Genomic DNA, 13,323 nt, shown 5'->3' on the forward strand with positions numbered 1-13,323 from the left:
GTGAGTTCCCGTTGCGGGAACTCACGGCAGCCATTCTGATGATGGCTCTGCATGGGGCAGGAGCATAGGAAGATTGCTCCTGCTCCGCTTCACTGCTTGACCACCAGGTAAAGTTACACGGAGGTTTGGACGGCTTAAAAATAGCCCCAAAATGAAAATAGTTTTTTTGTAAAAAAAATCACGAATAACTGAATCCGCGGATTCGGAGGGAGAAGTGTACTCAGAGCTGTAGTATAAAGTTCTGACTCTGAGCTCTGGAGATGTGCAATGATATTATCCACTTATGTGCCTGACCAATCCTGCTTTACTGTAGAAAACATCTGTTACTGGTGAGCAACAATGCTCTTCCATCCCTTCTCAGTTTAATTTAATTGACCATTTTTAAGTTTTGATTTCTATTTTTCAAGGTGACTTATTGTCTACTCTTTTCAGAATGAAGATGTATACTAAAAAGAGCCCTCCAGTTGTGAAGAATTTTTATCTTGGAGATAATACTGCTAACATGATTTTTTTTTTCTTTTCTTTATAGAAACATTTCTGCATATGGCATAGATAAAAAAAAGGTGGTTTTACCATGAGCGGGGAGCCTGATGCACTATCAGTTGTTAACCAGCTGCGGGATCTAGCAGCCGACCCTTTAAATAGACGAGCCATTGTACAGGATCAGGGATGTCTGCCAGGCCTTATTTTGTTTTTGGATCACCCCAATCCTCAGGTTGTCTATTCTGCTTTATTGGTAAGTATTATCTTTCATATATTTTAGAGCTATTCCATGTTTAAGGCTCTCTTTTTGTGTAACACGCAGTAGTTTCAGCTCACTCACAGTAAGAAATGCCTTCAAATATTCTTAATGTTGTGATTTAATTTAGAGATTAGTGTTCACCAATGAATATCAACCTCCTAGTGTATGCTAAAATTTTGAAATCTGCTTTATCGCTGGGCTCATGATAAGAAGAGTTAATAGGTTAATAATCAATTATCTAACAGTGATGTGAACATCTGATCCCCATGCAGTGTTCTCCCTAGGGCCTTTTAGCTGGGTGCTCCGCCGGCTAATTTAGATGACCGCCCGGCTATCGTCTGCTCGTGAATTCTGCTGCTGCCGCCGCTGCTCAACATTAAAGAAAAAACCCGGCTTGGAGATTTCATGCCTTAGCCCGTAGCGAACTTATGCTCCGGGGCTCTAACGTGTGCGTGCCAGCTTCCCTTCTCTTCCTTCCGAAACCGGAAGTTATGTCCGGGGGGGTGGTGGGAAGAAAAGAGAAGGGAAGCTGGTACGCACATGGTAGAGCCCCGAAGCATGCGTGCTATGGGCTAAGGCGGGAGACAGGTCAGTGAAGCTTACAATTTGCTGTTCTTGCTGCCGGGTCCTGCCTACTTTCTGTTTCTGCAAAGGCAGGACCCGGCAGCATTTCTCCCAATAGGTCAATCGCGATCTTGGGCCGATCAGCCTTCCTCTCCCCGACATCAATTCTGCCGTTGGAGAGGAAGTTCTGGCCAGCCAATCGCTGCCTGGCTAGGCTGGAACTTCCTCTCCGATGGCAGAATTGACGTCGGGGAGAGGAATGCTGGTCGGCTCGAAGCAGGGAGAGCTTGGGGCGGTAGTTTTGGGGCCTGTTATCTGATGGTGGCGGCGGCTTGGGGGCCTGTTCCCCTATGGCAGTGGCTTGGGGGAAGGCAGGGAGACAAAAGGAAAGAAGAGAAACAGAAAAAAAGAAAGAGGGCATGAAGAGAGAAAGAAAGAAAGGGCAGGGAGAGAGGAAGAAAAAGTTGGGGGAGGGAATGAGGTCTGGAGGAGAAGAAGCATACAGGCTGAAAGAAGGGAAGAAAGATTGGATGCACAGTCAGAAGAAGAAAGTGCAACCAGAGATTCATGAAATCACCAGACAACAAGATAGGAAAAATTATTTTATTTTAAACTAGTCTTTAAGACTGTTACATTAACGGGTGCTAGAATAGATGTGTCTGTCTGTCTGTGTTTCTTTATCTCTCTCTCCTTAGCCGCTGACTGTGTCCTGTCTTCCCCCGCCCTCCCTCCGAGCAAAACTGTCTGCCCCCAGCACACACCTCCCCCAAAGCAGCCCCCTTTCCCTCTCCCTGTCTCTCCATGGCCCCTTCTGTCTTCCCCCCCAGAGCAAAGCTGTTTGTCCCAAGCACACCCCTCCCCCCAAAGCAGCCCCTTTCCCTCTCCCTGTCTCTCCATGACCCCTTCTGTCTCCCCACAGCACACCCCTCCCCCCAAAGCAGCCCCCTTTCCCTCTCCCCCTGGCCCCCTGTATTGATCCCCTTCTTACTCTCCCTCCATCTCGGTGTCTTCTGGCCTGCTCCTCTTCAAAGCAGCCTGTGATCGTGGTGGCCGGCTTTAGCGAATCTCGCAGGCCGCTCTCCAACTCGGTAGCACATTCCCTCTGATGCGATCCCGTGCATCAGAGGGAACGTGCTACTGAGGTTGGAGAGCGGCCTGCGAGGTTCTTTAAAGCCAGCCACGATCGCAGGCTGCTCTGAAGAGGAGGATCAGCGGCGGTGGCGGCAGTGGTAGGCGAGGGCGGGAGGTGTGTTCCCTGCCGAGGACGCGGTCAGGGAGAGAGCTTGCCTGCGCTTCCTTGCAGCAGCAGTTGGTGAGTGAGGGCGGGAGGAGGGGAGTGGGCAGAATGTTCCCTGCTGCCGGGTTCTAAAATGGAACACGGCCACGGATCACACACCACAGCGGCAGGGATCACGCTGTTTTAACAGCGCATGCGCCGGTAAGCTTTTATTATAAAGGATTTAGTGATCAAAATGTGTCTGAATTTATATCTGCTGTCTATATTTTACACTAAGGTCCCCTTTTAATAAATCGCCATAGCGGTTTTTAACACAGGGAGCCTATGAGCGTCAAGAGCAGTGCTGGGCATTCAGTGCAGCTCCCTGCGCTAAAAACTGCTATCATGGTTTAGTAAAAAGGGAGGGGGGTATTTGTCTATTTTTGTATGGTTGTTACTGAGGTGACAGTGCATAGAGTCATCTGCTTTGACCTCTTTGAAAAAACCCCGGAATAGGAATGATAATTAACATTTTCTATGCGTACAGTGCGCTTTGTGTTTTTAAAAAATTTTATTGTTGGTAGATCATTTTGACTTGGTCATTTTAAAAGTAGCTCAATAGCCCAAAAAGTGTGGGCACCCCTGTTCTATAACATCGCTCCTTAGTTTTATCAAGTGGTGCAGCGAGGGGCCAGCACTTTACATCTTATCACCTCCTTCTTTCTTTTTTCTCCTCATGTACAGCACGGTTCTTTATTCTAAGCAGCTCTAGCACTAACAGTACTGCAGGTGCCTTATGCTACTTTCACTACCACTTGAAGTCAGGTTTGGCATTTTATCATGGTTTTGGTTATTTATTTAGTTTTTCACCAGTATTTTCATTTATTTATTAAAGCAGCCTTTTTTAACAGCCCGATGCCCCTCCCCTATCAGTGTGCATTCAATCCACTGCCGACACTTTTTTTGGCGCCTCTTTCAACGGATCAAATATCATAGCACCACTGTCGCATGTTCACATTTATTCTGTGTACGAGTTTATCTCATCAGTGCAGAGACCTTTTCGGTAAGTCCATTTTACTCTCCCTTTTTTACTTTCCCCGAGTGCTGTGATTTTATTCTTTGGTTTTAATAGAAGCTCATTTGAACAATAATTTAGATCTTTCCCAGGTTTCACTTTTCATCTACCCGGTCGGCTTGTCTTTTAGCTACTATCAGCTTATGTTTTCAAGATACGCTCTGTATTATCAGTTGTTCATTTCCCATACGTTTACTTTTGCCCTATTTAGTCTAGGCCAGTGTTTTTCAACCGCAGTTCCGCGGCACACTAGTGTGCCGCGAGATGTTGCCTGGTGTGCCGTACGGTCAGGGCCGCCATCAGGGCAGTACCACCAGTCTAGGGAGAGGGGCGGTCCGCCCCACGTGGACAGGAGAGAGCTGGACGGGGGACCCGCGGAGTTCAATACATCTCGAGCCGCGAGGCTCGTCTTCTGTTCCTGCCTGCCCTGCAGCTAACATATAGCCGATCGCAAGCGTTCCCCGATGTCAGCGCTGACGTCGGAGGGAGGGCTTAAGCAAAGCGTCGGAGAATACTTCCGTTCGGCTATTTGTGTGCGGCAGGTCAGGCAGGAAGCAGAAGACAAGCCTCGCGGCTTGAGCTTCGTTTTGCTGAGAAAGTTGCAAAGATGGGCTGGTAGGCAAACACGGAACACAAAAGGGGGGAGGGAGTGCGTTTTGGACACAAGGCATGAACTTGGGAGAGAGGAAGGGAGGGAAAGAGATGCTGAGGTGGGGGAGGGAATGCGTTTTTGGACACAGAAGAAATGGACTTGGGAGAGAGGAAGGGAGGGAAAGATGCTGAGGTGGGGGAGGGAATGAGTGTTTGGACACAGAAGGCATGGACTTTGGAGAGAGGAAGGGAGGGAAAGAGATGGTTGTGTACACGGGGAATAGAAGAAAGGAGAATTTTTGGTCATAGGGAGGGAGTGAGGTACAGATAGTGGCATACCAGGGTGGGGGGGGGGCGGTCTGCCCCACCCCGGGTTTACGTCCCAAGGGGGTGCACAGCTGGCCACCCTCCAGTGTTGTCCCTAGGCCGGCAAACTGCGGCTCTTTAGCCACTTGAGTGCCACCGCCGCCAACGGTTTTGTTGGCGGTGGCAGCATTATAAAATACTTTCTTTGTGTTTATTTGATTCCTATTCAAGAGAATTACTTTATATATAGTCAATATAGGCACAGAGTTAAATTTTTTAACATTTTCTAATGGTGGTGTGCCTCGTGATTTTTTTCATGAAACAAGTGTGCCTTTGCCCAAAAAAGGTTGAAAAACACTGGTCTAGGCATACTGTTTGTAACCAGCCATCATTTTAAGTATGTATATGCCCTATTTTAGGGGGGGGGGAGTTAAGTTCTTTTAGCATGTTATTTCATTAATTCTGAGTTCGGTGTTACAATATGTTGTTCTTGGTTTTTAGTTTACACATTATTTATTCTTTTCTATGACATATTTGCATCGCAATTTTACTCAAAAGTATAAATAGGTATCCATATTTCCATTCAAGTTTCATCATGGTGCTCTGGTTTTAGCTCTAGTATTTTTCACTTCCGTCTACCAGGTCTGGCTATCCATTACCGTCTCATATTTTAAAGACTCACTCGTTATAATTAGCGGTGATCCACATGTCTCTTCATTATGGACATGTCCGATTTTAGCATTTGAATCTTAGTACAATGGGTTTGGTCTTTTCTGGTTTCCTTTCTATAGTCTGCTTTTCGTCTGGAGTCTTGAGTTTAGAATTACATTTTATGACATATTTTTGTGGTTATAATTGTATGACATGTCTAAATCGGTCAAGTTATCCATTCTTTTTATTATTTTTTGTCCCCTCATACAGTGGCAAACCGCCCCGGGGGGATGTAAGTGACCAGCCCTAGGGGGATACACAGCCGGCTGGATCCAGAACCTTCTGAGCTACTCTAAATGGCACCTGCACCTCAGCGCGGCTGCCGTACTTATTCCGAAGCAGAGTTGGCAGCCGCACTGAAGTGCAGGAAGGTCCTGGAAGACGTAAGTGACGTCGGAAGGGGTGGACCGGCATCTGCAGTCATTGCCGAACCTTGCCGCAACTCCATGCGTCTGCCGGCCCACCCCCTCCAATGTCACTTACATCTTCCAGAGACAGAGGCAAGAGAAGAAGTCATCATGGGGCCTTGCTGGTTTGGAGGGAGAGAGGAGCATGGAAGGGTGGTGGAGGGAGAAAAAGGGAGTCAGGGTGGTTTGGAAGGGTGGTGGAGGGAGAGAAAGGGGGCTGATGCTGATGGAATTGGTGTGCAGGGAAAGGAGAGAGAGACATAAGGGGGAAAGATACTGGATGGAATTGGGTTGGAGGGAAAGAAAGGGGGCAGATGCTGATGTTAGTGGGGGGAAGGGGGAAGAGAGAGTGAAATGCCAGACCATGGGGATGTGGGAGAGGGAAGAGACGAGAGATGCCAGACCATTGGAGGAGGGAAAGGAAGAAGATGGATGCCAGAATAATAGGGGTGAAGGGAGAGATGGAAGGGGTATACAAGGAGAGAAGATGCCATATAGAAGGGACAGAGAGAGGGTAGACAGTGGATGAAAGGAAGAGAGTGACAAGACTATGAGGAAAGCAGAAACCAGAGAAGACAATGTAGAAAAAAATTATATTTATTTATTTTTTTGCATTACTGTTTCTGTGGTGTTGCATTGTATGCAGAGTCCAGCTTCTTGGTGGTTCAATTTAACCTTTGTCTACGTTTTTCTATTTTATCCCCCCTTTTACAAAACTGTAGAGCGTTTTTTAGCACCGGCCATGGTGGTAATTGCTCAGAATTCTATGAGAGTCTGAGCTGTTACCACCATGGCTAAAAACCACATTACAGTTTTGTAAAAGGGAGAGGGGTTAGTTTGTGATTACATATTCCATACTAGGCGAAGGTGTTTTCTGTGTTCTGTGTGTTCGAAAGACATGGTTTTCAGTTAGGATTGACTGTGTAGGATTGATCTGTACTAGTCTGGCTTGTTTAGTTTTACAATGAGTGTATTGATGTACTGCTCACTGCAGTATGTAAGATGCTGCCTTTTCCTAGGTACACTCTTGTGTGATGTGTGGATTGTTACTAAAAATCATGTTTTTCATACAGATGGGGGGAGGGGTCAAAAAAATGATGGGCCTCTGGTGTCACATAAGCTAGGTACACCACTGCCTTCATAGTTTATATCTAATCCACAAGCCTGCTTTTAGGACCTACAGGGTATGTATCCCTCTGATTCATGACAATTTCACTTCTCGTGTTATCTTATCCATTCTTTTTATTATAGAACTGCCCAGATAAGCATCATTCTTTGACGTGATTGGACCTTGAAAACTAATGGCAACAGTGCTCTCCCCAGAAATTTTTTCCAGCCATGAAAAAAATTTGCTCTGTTTAGTGTGCCAGAGTTAAAAAAGTTTGAGAGACGCTGCTGTATACCATTTGAAAGAGGGCAAATATCTAATTATTCACTTCTAGAATTGGATACTTCTTAAATTGAATAAAAATATTATGAAACAAGTGTCAAACCTTAAGAAAGGCAGCCATATTGAGCATTGGAAAATAACTAATAATAATTAACTAATACAAATAGTACACATTTAGGGCTCCTTTTACTAAGCTGCGATAGTGGTTTTACTGCGTGCTTAGCTCACGCAGAATTGCCGCACGTGCTAGACGATAACGCCAGCATTGAGCCACCAAATTTCCCCGTCCCGCCCCACCTGGCTACTTTTTATGCCACTCGGCTGGAAAAAATTTCTGGGGAGAACACTGCCCATGGCTATTAAAACAACAAGAGGGTAAAACTTTACTCCCTGCTTTTAAAAATGGTATAGTCTTGATCAGTTTTGTTCAGCATAAATCCCTGCTACTATTTGGGTTTTTGCCAGGTAATTGTGACTAGGATTGGTCTCCATGGAGATGGGATACTTGTTAGATGAACCATTGATCTGATCCAATAAAGGCTGTTCTTGTGTTCTTAAAAATGCTTGAATATTAATACAATTTAAACATTTCACATGTCTTCAATAGAACAGTTTTGGACTTTCAATTAGTGTTGACTGATTTCTTCTGGGATTCTCTGGTTTGTTGTGGTGTGGATCCTCACTTCAGTGTGTGTGTGTGGGGGGGGCAGTGCGTCCATCCCAGGTGCCGTCTTGGTGGGGGCGACAGCACATCTCTGCCCCCCACGTCACCCTAGTGCCCTCCCTTCCCTCCCCATACCTCTTTAAATCTTCACCAGCGTGCGCAACTTCTCTGGCCTGCTGCCTACACCAATATGGCTCCCCTCTGAAATTACTTCCTGGTAATGGGGCTAGGAAGTAACGTCAGAGGAAAAACCAACGCTGGTGCAAGCAGCAGGCGGGAGAAGCAGCTCACGCTGGCAAAGATTTAAAGAGGTACAAGGGGGAAAGGAGGGCACAAGTGTGGCGGGAGGCGGGGTAGGAGTGCAGGGAGGCGGGGTGTGGGGGACGTCGCTGCCCTCTCTACGCCACTACCTCACCTTATTCCTACATTCCCTTATAATGTAAAAGCTGCCACACTAGGACAGACTGAAGGTCCATCAAGCCCACTATCTAGGTTATAGCAATGGTCAATCCAGGTCACAAGTACCTGGCAAGATCCAAAAGAGTAAAAGAGATTATCCCAGGACAAGAAGGCATGATATTCTCACATGTGGGTGACGTCATCTACGGAGCCCCAGCGCGGACAGCTTTTCAAGCAAACTTGATTGAAGTTTCAAGTTTGCTACACTGCACCACGCATGTGCATGCCTTCTTGCCCACTAGAGGGCGCATCCCCACCTCGTGGTCCTCAGTTCAGTTTTTTCCGCGGAGCCAGAAGCCCTGTGGAAATTGTGCTCTTAGCAATTTGCCTTCTGACACCGCGGCGGAGTGTATTTGCTCGGTCGCTGTGCTTGTTTTGTTGTTTTTATTAGTTGTCGGTTGTTTTTTTGTCAAAAAAACCCAAACATTTTGTTTCGTTCGGCTCCGGGGGCTCCCGGTAGCCGCGGCCGTGGGACCTCGTTCGTTCCCGGCCTTTTTTTGGTTTCATGTCCCGTCCCTTGACGGGCTTTAAAAAGTGCTCCCGGTGTGATCGGTTGCTCTCGATTACCGATCCACACCGGTGGTGCTTGATTTGTCTTGGTCCTGAGCACCCTACGGACACTTGTGATAGGTGCTCGACTTTTCAGTCTAGAGCGCTCCGCTGCCGCCGTGCCCGAATGGCGGAGCTCTTCGCTGTGGACCCCGCGGCGGGGAAGGCCTCGACGTCGGCCTCGGCTTCGGCCCCGGCCTTGACCTCGGCCTCGGGTCCCTCGACCTCGCCGCGCGTTTCGACTTCGTCCAAGCCTGCTACCTCGATGAAGCCTGCCCAGGGTAAGTCCTCGCTTCCGTCCTCGACTCCAGGGTCTGCGAAGAAGCCATCCTCGGGCTCCTCGACGGCGGGTGGGTCGTCCTCGGCGCCGCCCCGAGTGCCGAAGTCGGGTGCCCCGAGGGAATACTCGAGACCGAGGTCGCCCTCCAGGGAGCACCCGACGGCCCCGGACCTACCCGCCATGATGGGGGTTCCGGTCTTCCAGGACCTGCTCCGAGTGCTGATTGCCTCGGAGCTGTCCGGGGCCCTCTCGCACCTGCAGCAGGCTTCGGCCTCGGCTGCCCCGGTGTCGACCTCGGCTGCCCCGGCGTCGGCGGCCTCGGTCTCGGTGCCCTCAGCTTCGGCCCCCGGGGTGCTCCCGGCCTCGACCCTGACCTTGCCCTCGACCTCGGCCTCGGTCGACCAACCTGAGAAGAGCGTGCGGCCTCGGGACAAGGTGCGTCGGGTTAGGAGGATCTCTTCCTCTTCATCTTCGTCGAGGTCCTCCCAGGGCTCCTCGCCCTCGGATCGGCCTTGGGCGAGGCGCCGGCCGAGGAAGCCCAAGCGTTCTCGGGGTTCTCCTCGAAGACGCGGTCGCTCCTCGCCGACCGGGGGTGAGACATTGCGTGTCTCGGAGCTCCGCCTCGACAATCCGAGGCTTTTTCGGTCCTCCGAGGGAAGGGGTTCAGGAGACTCCTCGCCGAGACGGAGGGGGCGTGCCTCGGTGCCTCGTACCCCGGGGACTTCCCCCAAGGGCTCCTCGGGGCATAGGCAATCCCCGACCCCCTCCAGGTCGCTGGGTGTGGCCTCCTGGGGATCGGGGTCTGGTAGGGAGCCTCGTTATTCCCGCGAGGCCTCCCCCTCTTTCTTGGCGGCACGGGTTTCACGAACTCCTTCCCCGCCTTCCAAGCCCTCTTCCTTTTCAATATTCGTGCAGGATATGGGACGTGCTTTGGACCTGGACTTACTCGCAGGTTCTCAGTATACGAAGGAGTTTTTGGAGGAGCAGGACTTGCCCTCTCCCCCGAGGGAAACTCCTCATCTGCCTCTCAATAAGGTCCTACACCAGACCTTCCTGAGAAATTTGGACTCCCCTCTTACAGTCACAGCGGTGCCGTCTAAGATGGAGTCCAAGTACCGGACCATCCCATGTAAGGGCTTCGAGAAAGCACAACTGTCTCATCAGTCGCTGCTCGTCGAGTCGGCGCTGAAGAAATCACAGCCCTCAAAGGTCTCGGCGGCCGTCCCTCCCGGACGGGAAGGGCGGACCCTGGACAAGTTTGGTCGCCGCCTCTATTCCAATTCATTGATGGCTGCTAGAGTCCTCAATTATACCTTTACATTTTCCTCCTATCTTCGACACATGGTAAAAGACTTGCCCCGCTATTATGGGGTCATTCCAGATTCCCATAAGGAGGGTTTTGCTACTTTCATGGCCACCTTGTCCCAATTGCGTCTGTACTTGTTCCACGCAGTTTACGACGCATTTGAACTGGCCTCGAGGGTCTCCGCCTTTGCAGTGGCGATGCGCTGGCTGGCATGGCTCCGTACGGTTGATATGGACCCGAACTTGCAGGAGCGTCTGGCCAATCTACCGTGTGTTGGATCAGAATTATTCGACGAGTCCCTGGAGGCGGCAACCAAACGACTGTCGGAACATGAGCGCTCCATCGCCTCCTTGGTCCGTCCTAAACCTCGGGCCCCGCCGCAGAAGCCATTCAGACCTCCCCTGCGGCGATACCCGCAAAAGTCCACGCCGTCATTCTCGAGGCCTCCGGCCCGGCACCCCCAGCAACAGGGTAGAGCGGGCCAACCAAAACCTCAGGCACAGGGGGCGTCCAAGCCGGCGCCGTCTTTTTGACGTGATGTGTGGATGGGGGCGGGCCCCCTCCGCACTCTCGCCGGACCCCCTTCCCATCGGGGGTCGGCTGCGGGCCTTTCATGCGGCCTGGACTGGGATCACCTCAGATGCTTGGGTGCTTCGGATCATCTCCGAGGGCTACTCGCTAAATTTCTTAGGCTCGCCGCTGGAACATCCGCCGGGGGCTTCTCCGTGCAATCGAGCCTAGCTTCCTCTACTCCTCGCGGAAGCCAGGGCCTTGTTGAGCCTTTGGGCGGTAGAGCGGGTACCCCCCGACCAGCGGGGGCGGGGTTTTTACTCCCTTTACTTTTTGGTTCCAAAGAAGACCGGGGACTTGCGCCCCATTTTGGACCTCCGGAAGCTCAACAAGTTCCTGGTCCGGGAGAAGTTCCGTATGTTAGAAACATAGAAACATAGAAACATAGAAAGATGACGGCAGATAAGGGCCATAGCCCATCAAGTCTGCCCACACCATTTACCCACCCTCTTAAATCTACTGACCCCCTAAAGAATAATCTACTGACCCGCTCATTCAGTCCTAGTGACCCTATCCCTTGGCATGACCTCGTAGGGATCCCACATAGGTATCCCATTTGTTCTTGAAGTCTGAGATGCTGCGTGCCTCGACCACCTGCACTGGAAGCTCGTTCCAATGCTCAATCACTCTCTCCGTGAAGAAGTATTTCCTGGTGTCTCCACGGAACTTCCCTCCCCTGAGCTTGAGCGGATGTCCTCTTGTGGTCGAGGGTCCCCTGAGAAGAAAGATATCATCTTCCACCTCTATCCGTCCCGTGATGTACTTAAATGTCTCAATCATGTCTCCCCTCTCCCTACGCTCCTCGAGAGTGTAGAGCTGCAATTTGCTCAGTCTTTCTTCGTACGGGAGACCCTTTAGCCCCGAGACCATCCTGGTGGCCATCCGCTGAACCGATTCAACTCTGAGCACATCCTTACGGTAATGTGGCCTCCAGAATTGAACACAGTATTCCAGATGCGGTCTCACCATGGCTCTGTACAGTGGCATCATGACTTCAGGTTTCCTGTTGACGAAGCTTCTCTTGATACAGCCTATCATTTGCCGTGCTTTAGATGAAGCCTTCTCCACTTGAGTGGATGCTTTCATGTCAGCACTGATGATTACTCCTAAGTCTCGTTCTGCCGTAGTCTTGGCTAAAGTTTCTCCATTCAGGGTGTAAGTTCTGCAAGGATTTCCGTTGCCGAGATGCATGACCTTACATTTCTTGGCATTGAAGCCCAGCTGCCAGATCAAGGACCAACTTTCTAAAGTACGCAGGTCGTGCTCCATAGCATCCTGAAGATTATAGCCGTTTACTACATTGCATAGTTTGGCGTCATCAGCGAATAAGGTTACCTTGCCTTGGAGCCCTTGAGTCAGATCCCTAATGAATATGTTGAAGAGGAGTGGGCCCAGGACCGAACCCTGTGGCACTCCGCTGGTCACCTCTGACATTTTAGAAAGGGTACCGTTGACCACCACCCTCTGAAGTCTGCCACTAAGCCAATCTTTAACCCATGCAGTTAGAGTCTCTCCTAATCCCATAGATTTCATCTTGTTCAGCAGCCTGCGGTGTGGGACGCTGTCAAACGCTTTGCTGAAGTCCAGGTACACGACGTCCAGGGACTCTCCTGAGTCCAGTCTTCTTGTTACCCAGTCAAAGAAGCTTATTAGATTGGACTGGCATGACCTACCTTTGGTGAATCCATGTTGGCTGGGATCCCGGAGATTTCCCTCGTTCAGGATCGTATCTAATTTATACTTAATTAGTGTTTCCATGAGTTTGCACACTATAGAGGTGAGGCTTACCGGTCTATAGTTCGCAGCTTCAGCCTTGCAACCCTTTTTATGTAGAGGAACGACGTTGGCTGTTTTCCAGTCCAACGGAACTTTCCCCGTACTTAGTGAGAGATTGAAGAGCACCGCCAACGGTTCTGCCAGGACATCTCTCAATTCTCTGAGCACTCTTGGGTGTAAATTGTCCGGTCCCATGGCCTTGTTTACCTTTAGCCTTGCCAGTTCGTTGTAGACGTCCCCAGGAGTGAACTCAAAGTTCTGAAACGGGTCATCCACGTCTTGTATTATCATCAACTGTGGTCCGTGTCCTGGTGCTTCGCAGGTGAAGACTGAGCAGAAATATTCATTTAGTAGTTCTGCTTTTTCTGAATCCGCCACCGCGTAGTTTCCGTCCGGTTGTCTAAGGCGTACTATACCGTCTGTGTTCCTTTTCCTATCGCTGATATACCTAAAGAAGGATTTGTCCCCTTTTTTAATGTTTTTTGCCAGAGTTTCTTCCACTTGACGTTTGGCCTCCCTAACTGCTGTTTTGACCGCTGCCGATCTGGTCTTATATTCTACTTTAGTTTCTCTTCTCTGGGTGCGTTTGTAGGAAAGAAATGCTTTTTTCTTCTCCTTAATGAGGAGTGAGATCTCTTCAGTGAACCATTGGGGTTTGTTGTTTCTTTGCCGTTTATCTACTGATTTTATGTAGCGATTAGTTGCTTCGTGTATGGA

At 49.8% G+C, this 13,323-nt stretch overlaps 1 protein-coding gene across 7 annotated transcripts in view; it reads left to right on the forward strand.

The window, feature by feature from the left end:
* The window catches only part of ARMC1 (armadillo repeat containing 1), a 78,901-nt gene that overhangs the window by 8,904 nt on the left and 56,674 nt on the right, over window positions 1-13,323 (forward strand). For all 7 annotated transcript variants that reach the window (XM_033933381.1, XM_033933382.1, XM_033933377.1 and 4 more), the window contains exon 2: window positions 530-736. In XM_033933381.1, the coding sequence (XP_033789272.1) occupies window positions 575-736 (162 nt within the window). In that variant the 5' untranslated portion in view covers window positions 530-574. The remainder of the gene's footprint in view (window positions 1-529; window positions 737-13,323) is intronic.

The sequence above is a fragment of the Geotrypetes seraphini genome, chromosome 2, assembly GCF_902459505.1.
Source record: "Geotrypetes seraphini chromosome 2, aGeoSer1.1, whole genome shotgun sequence".
NCBI lineage: Eukaryota > Metazoa > Chordata > Amphibia > Gymnophiona > Dermophiidae > Geotrypetes > Geotrypetes seraphini.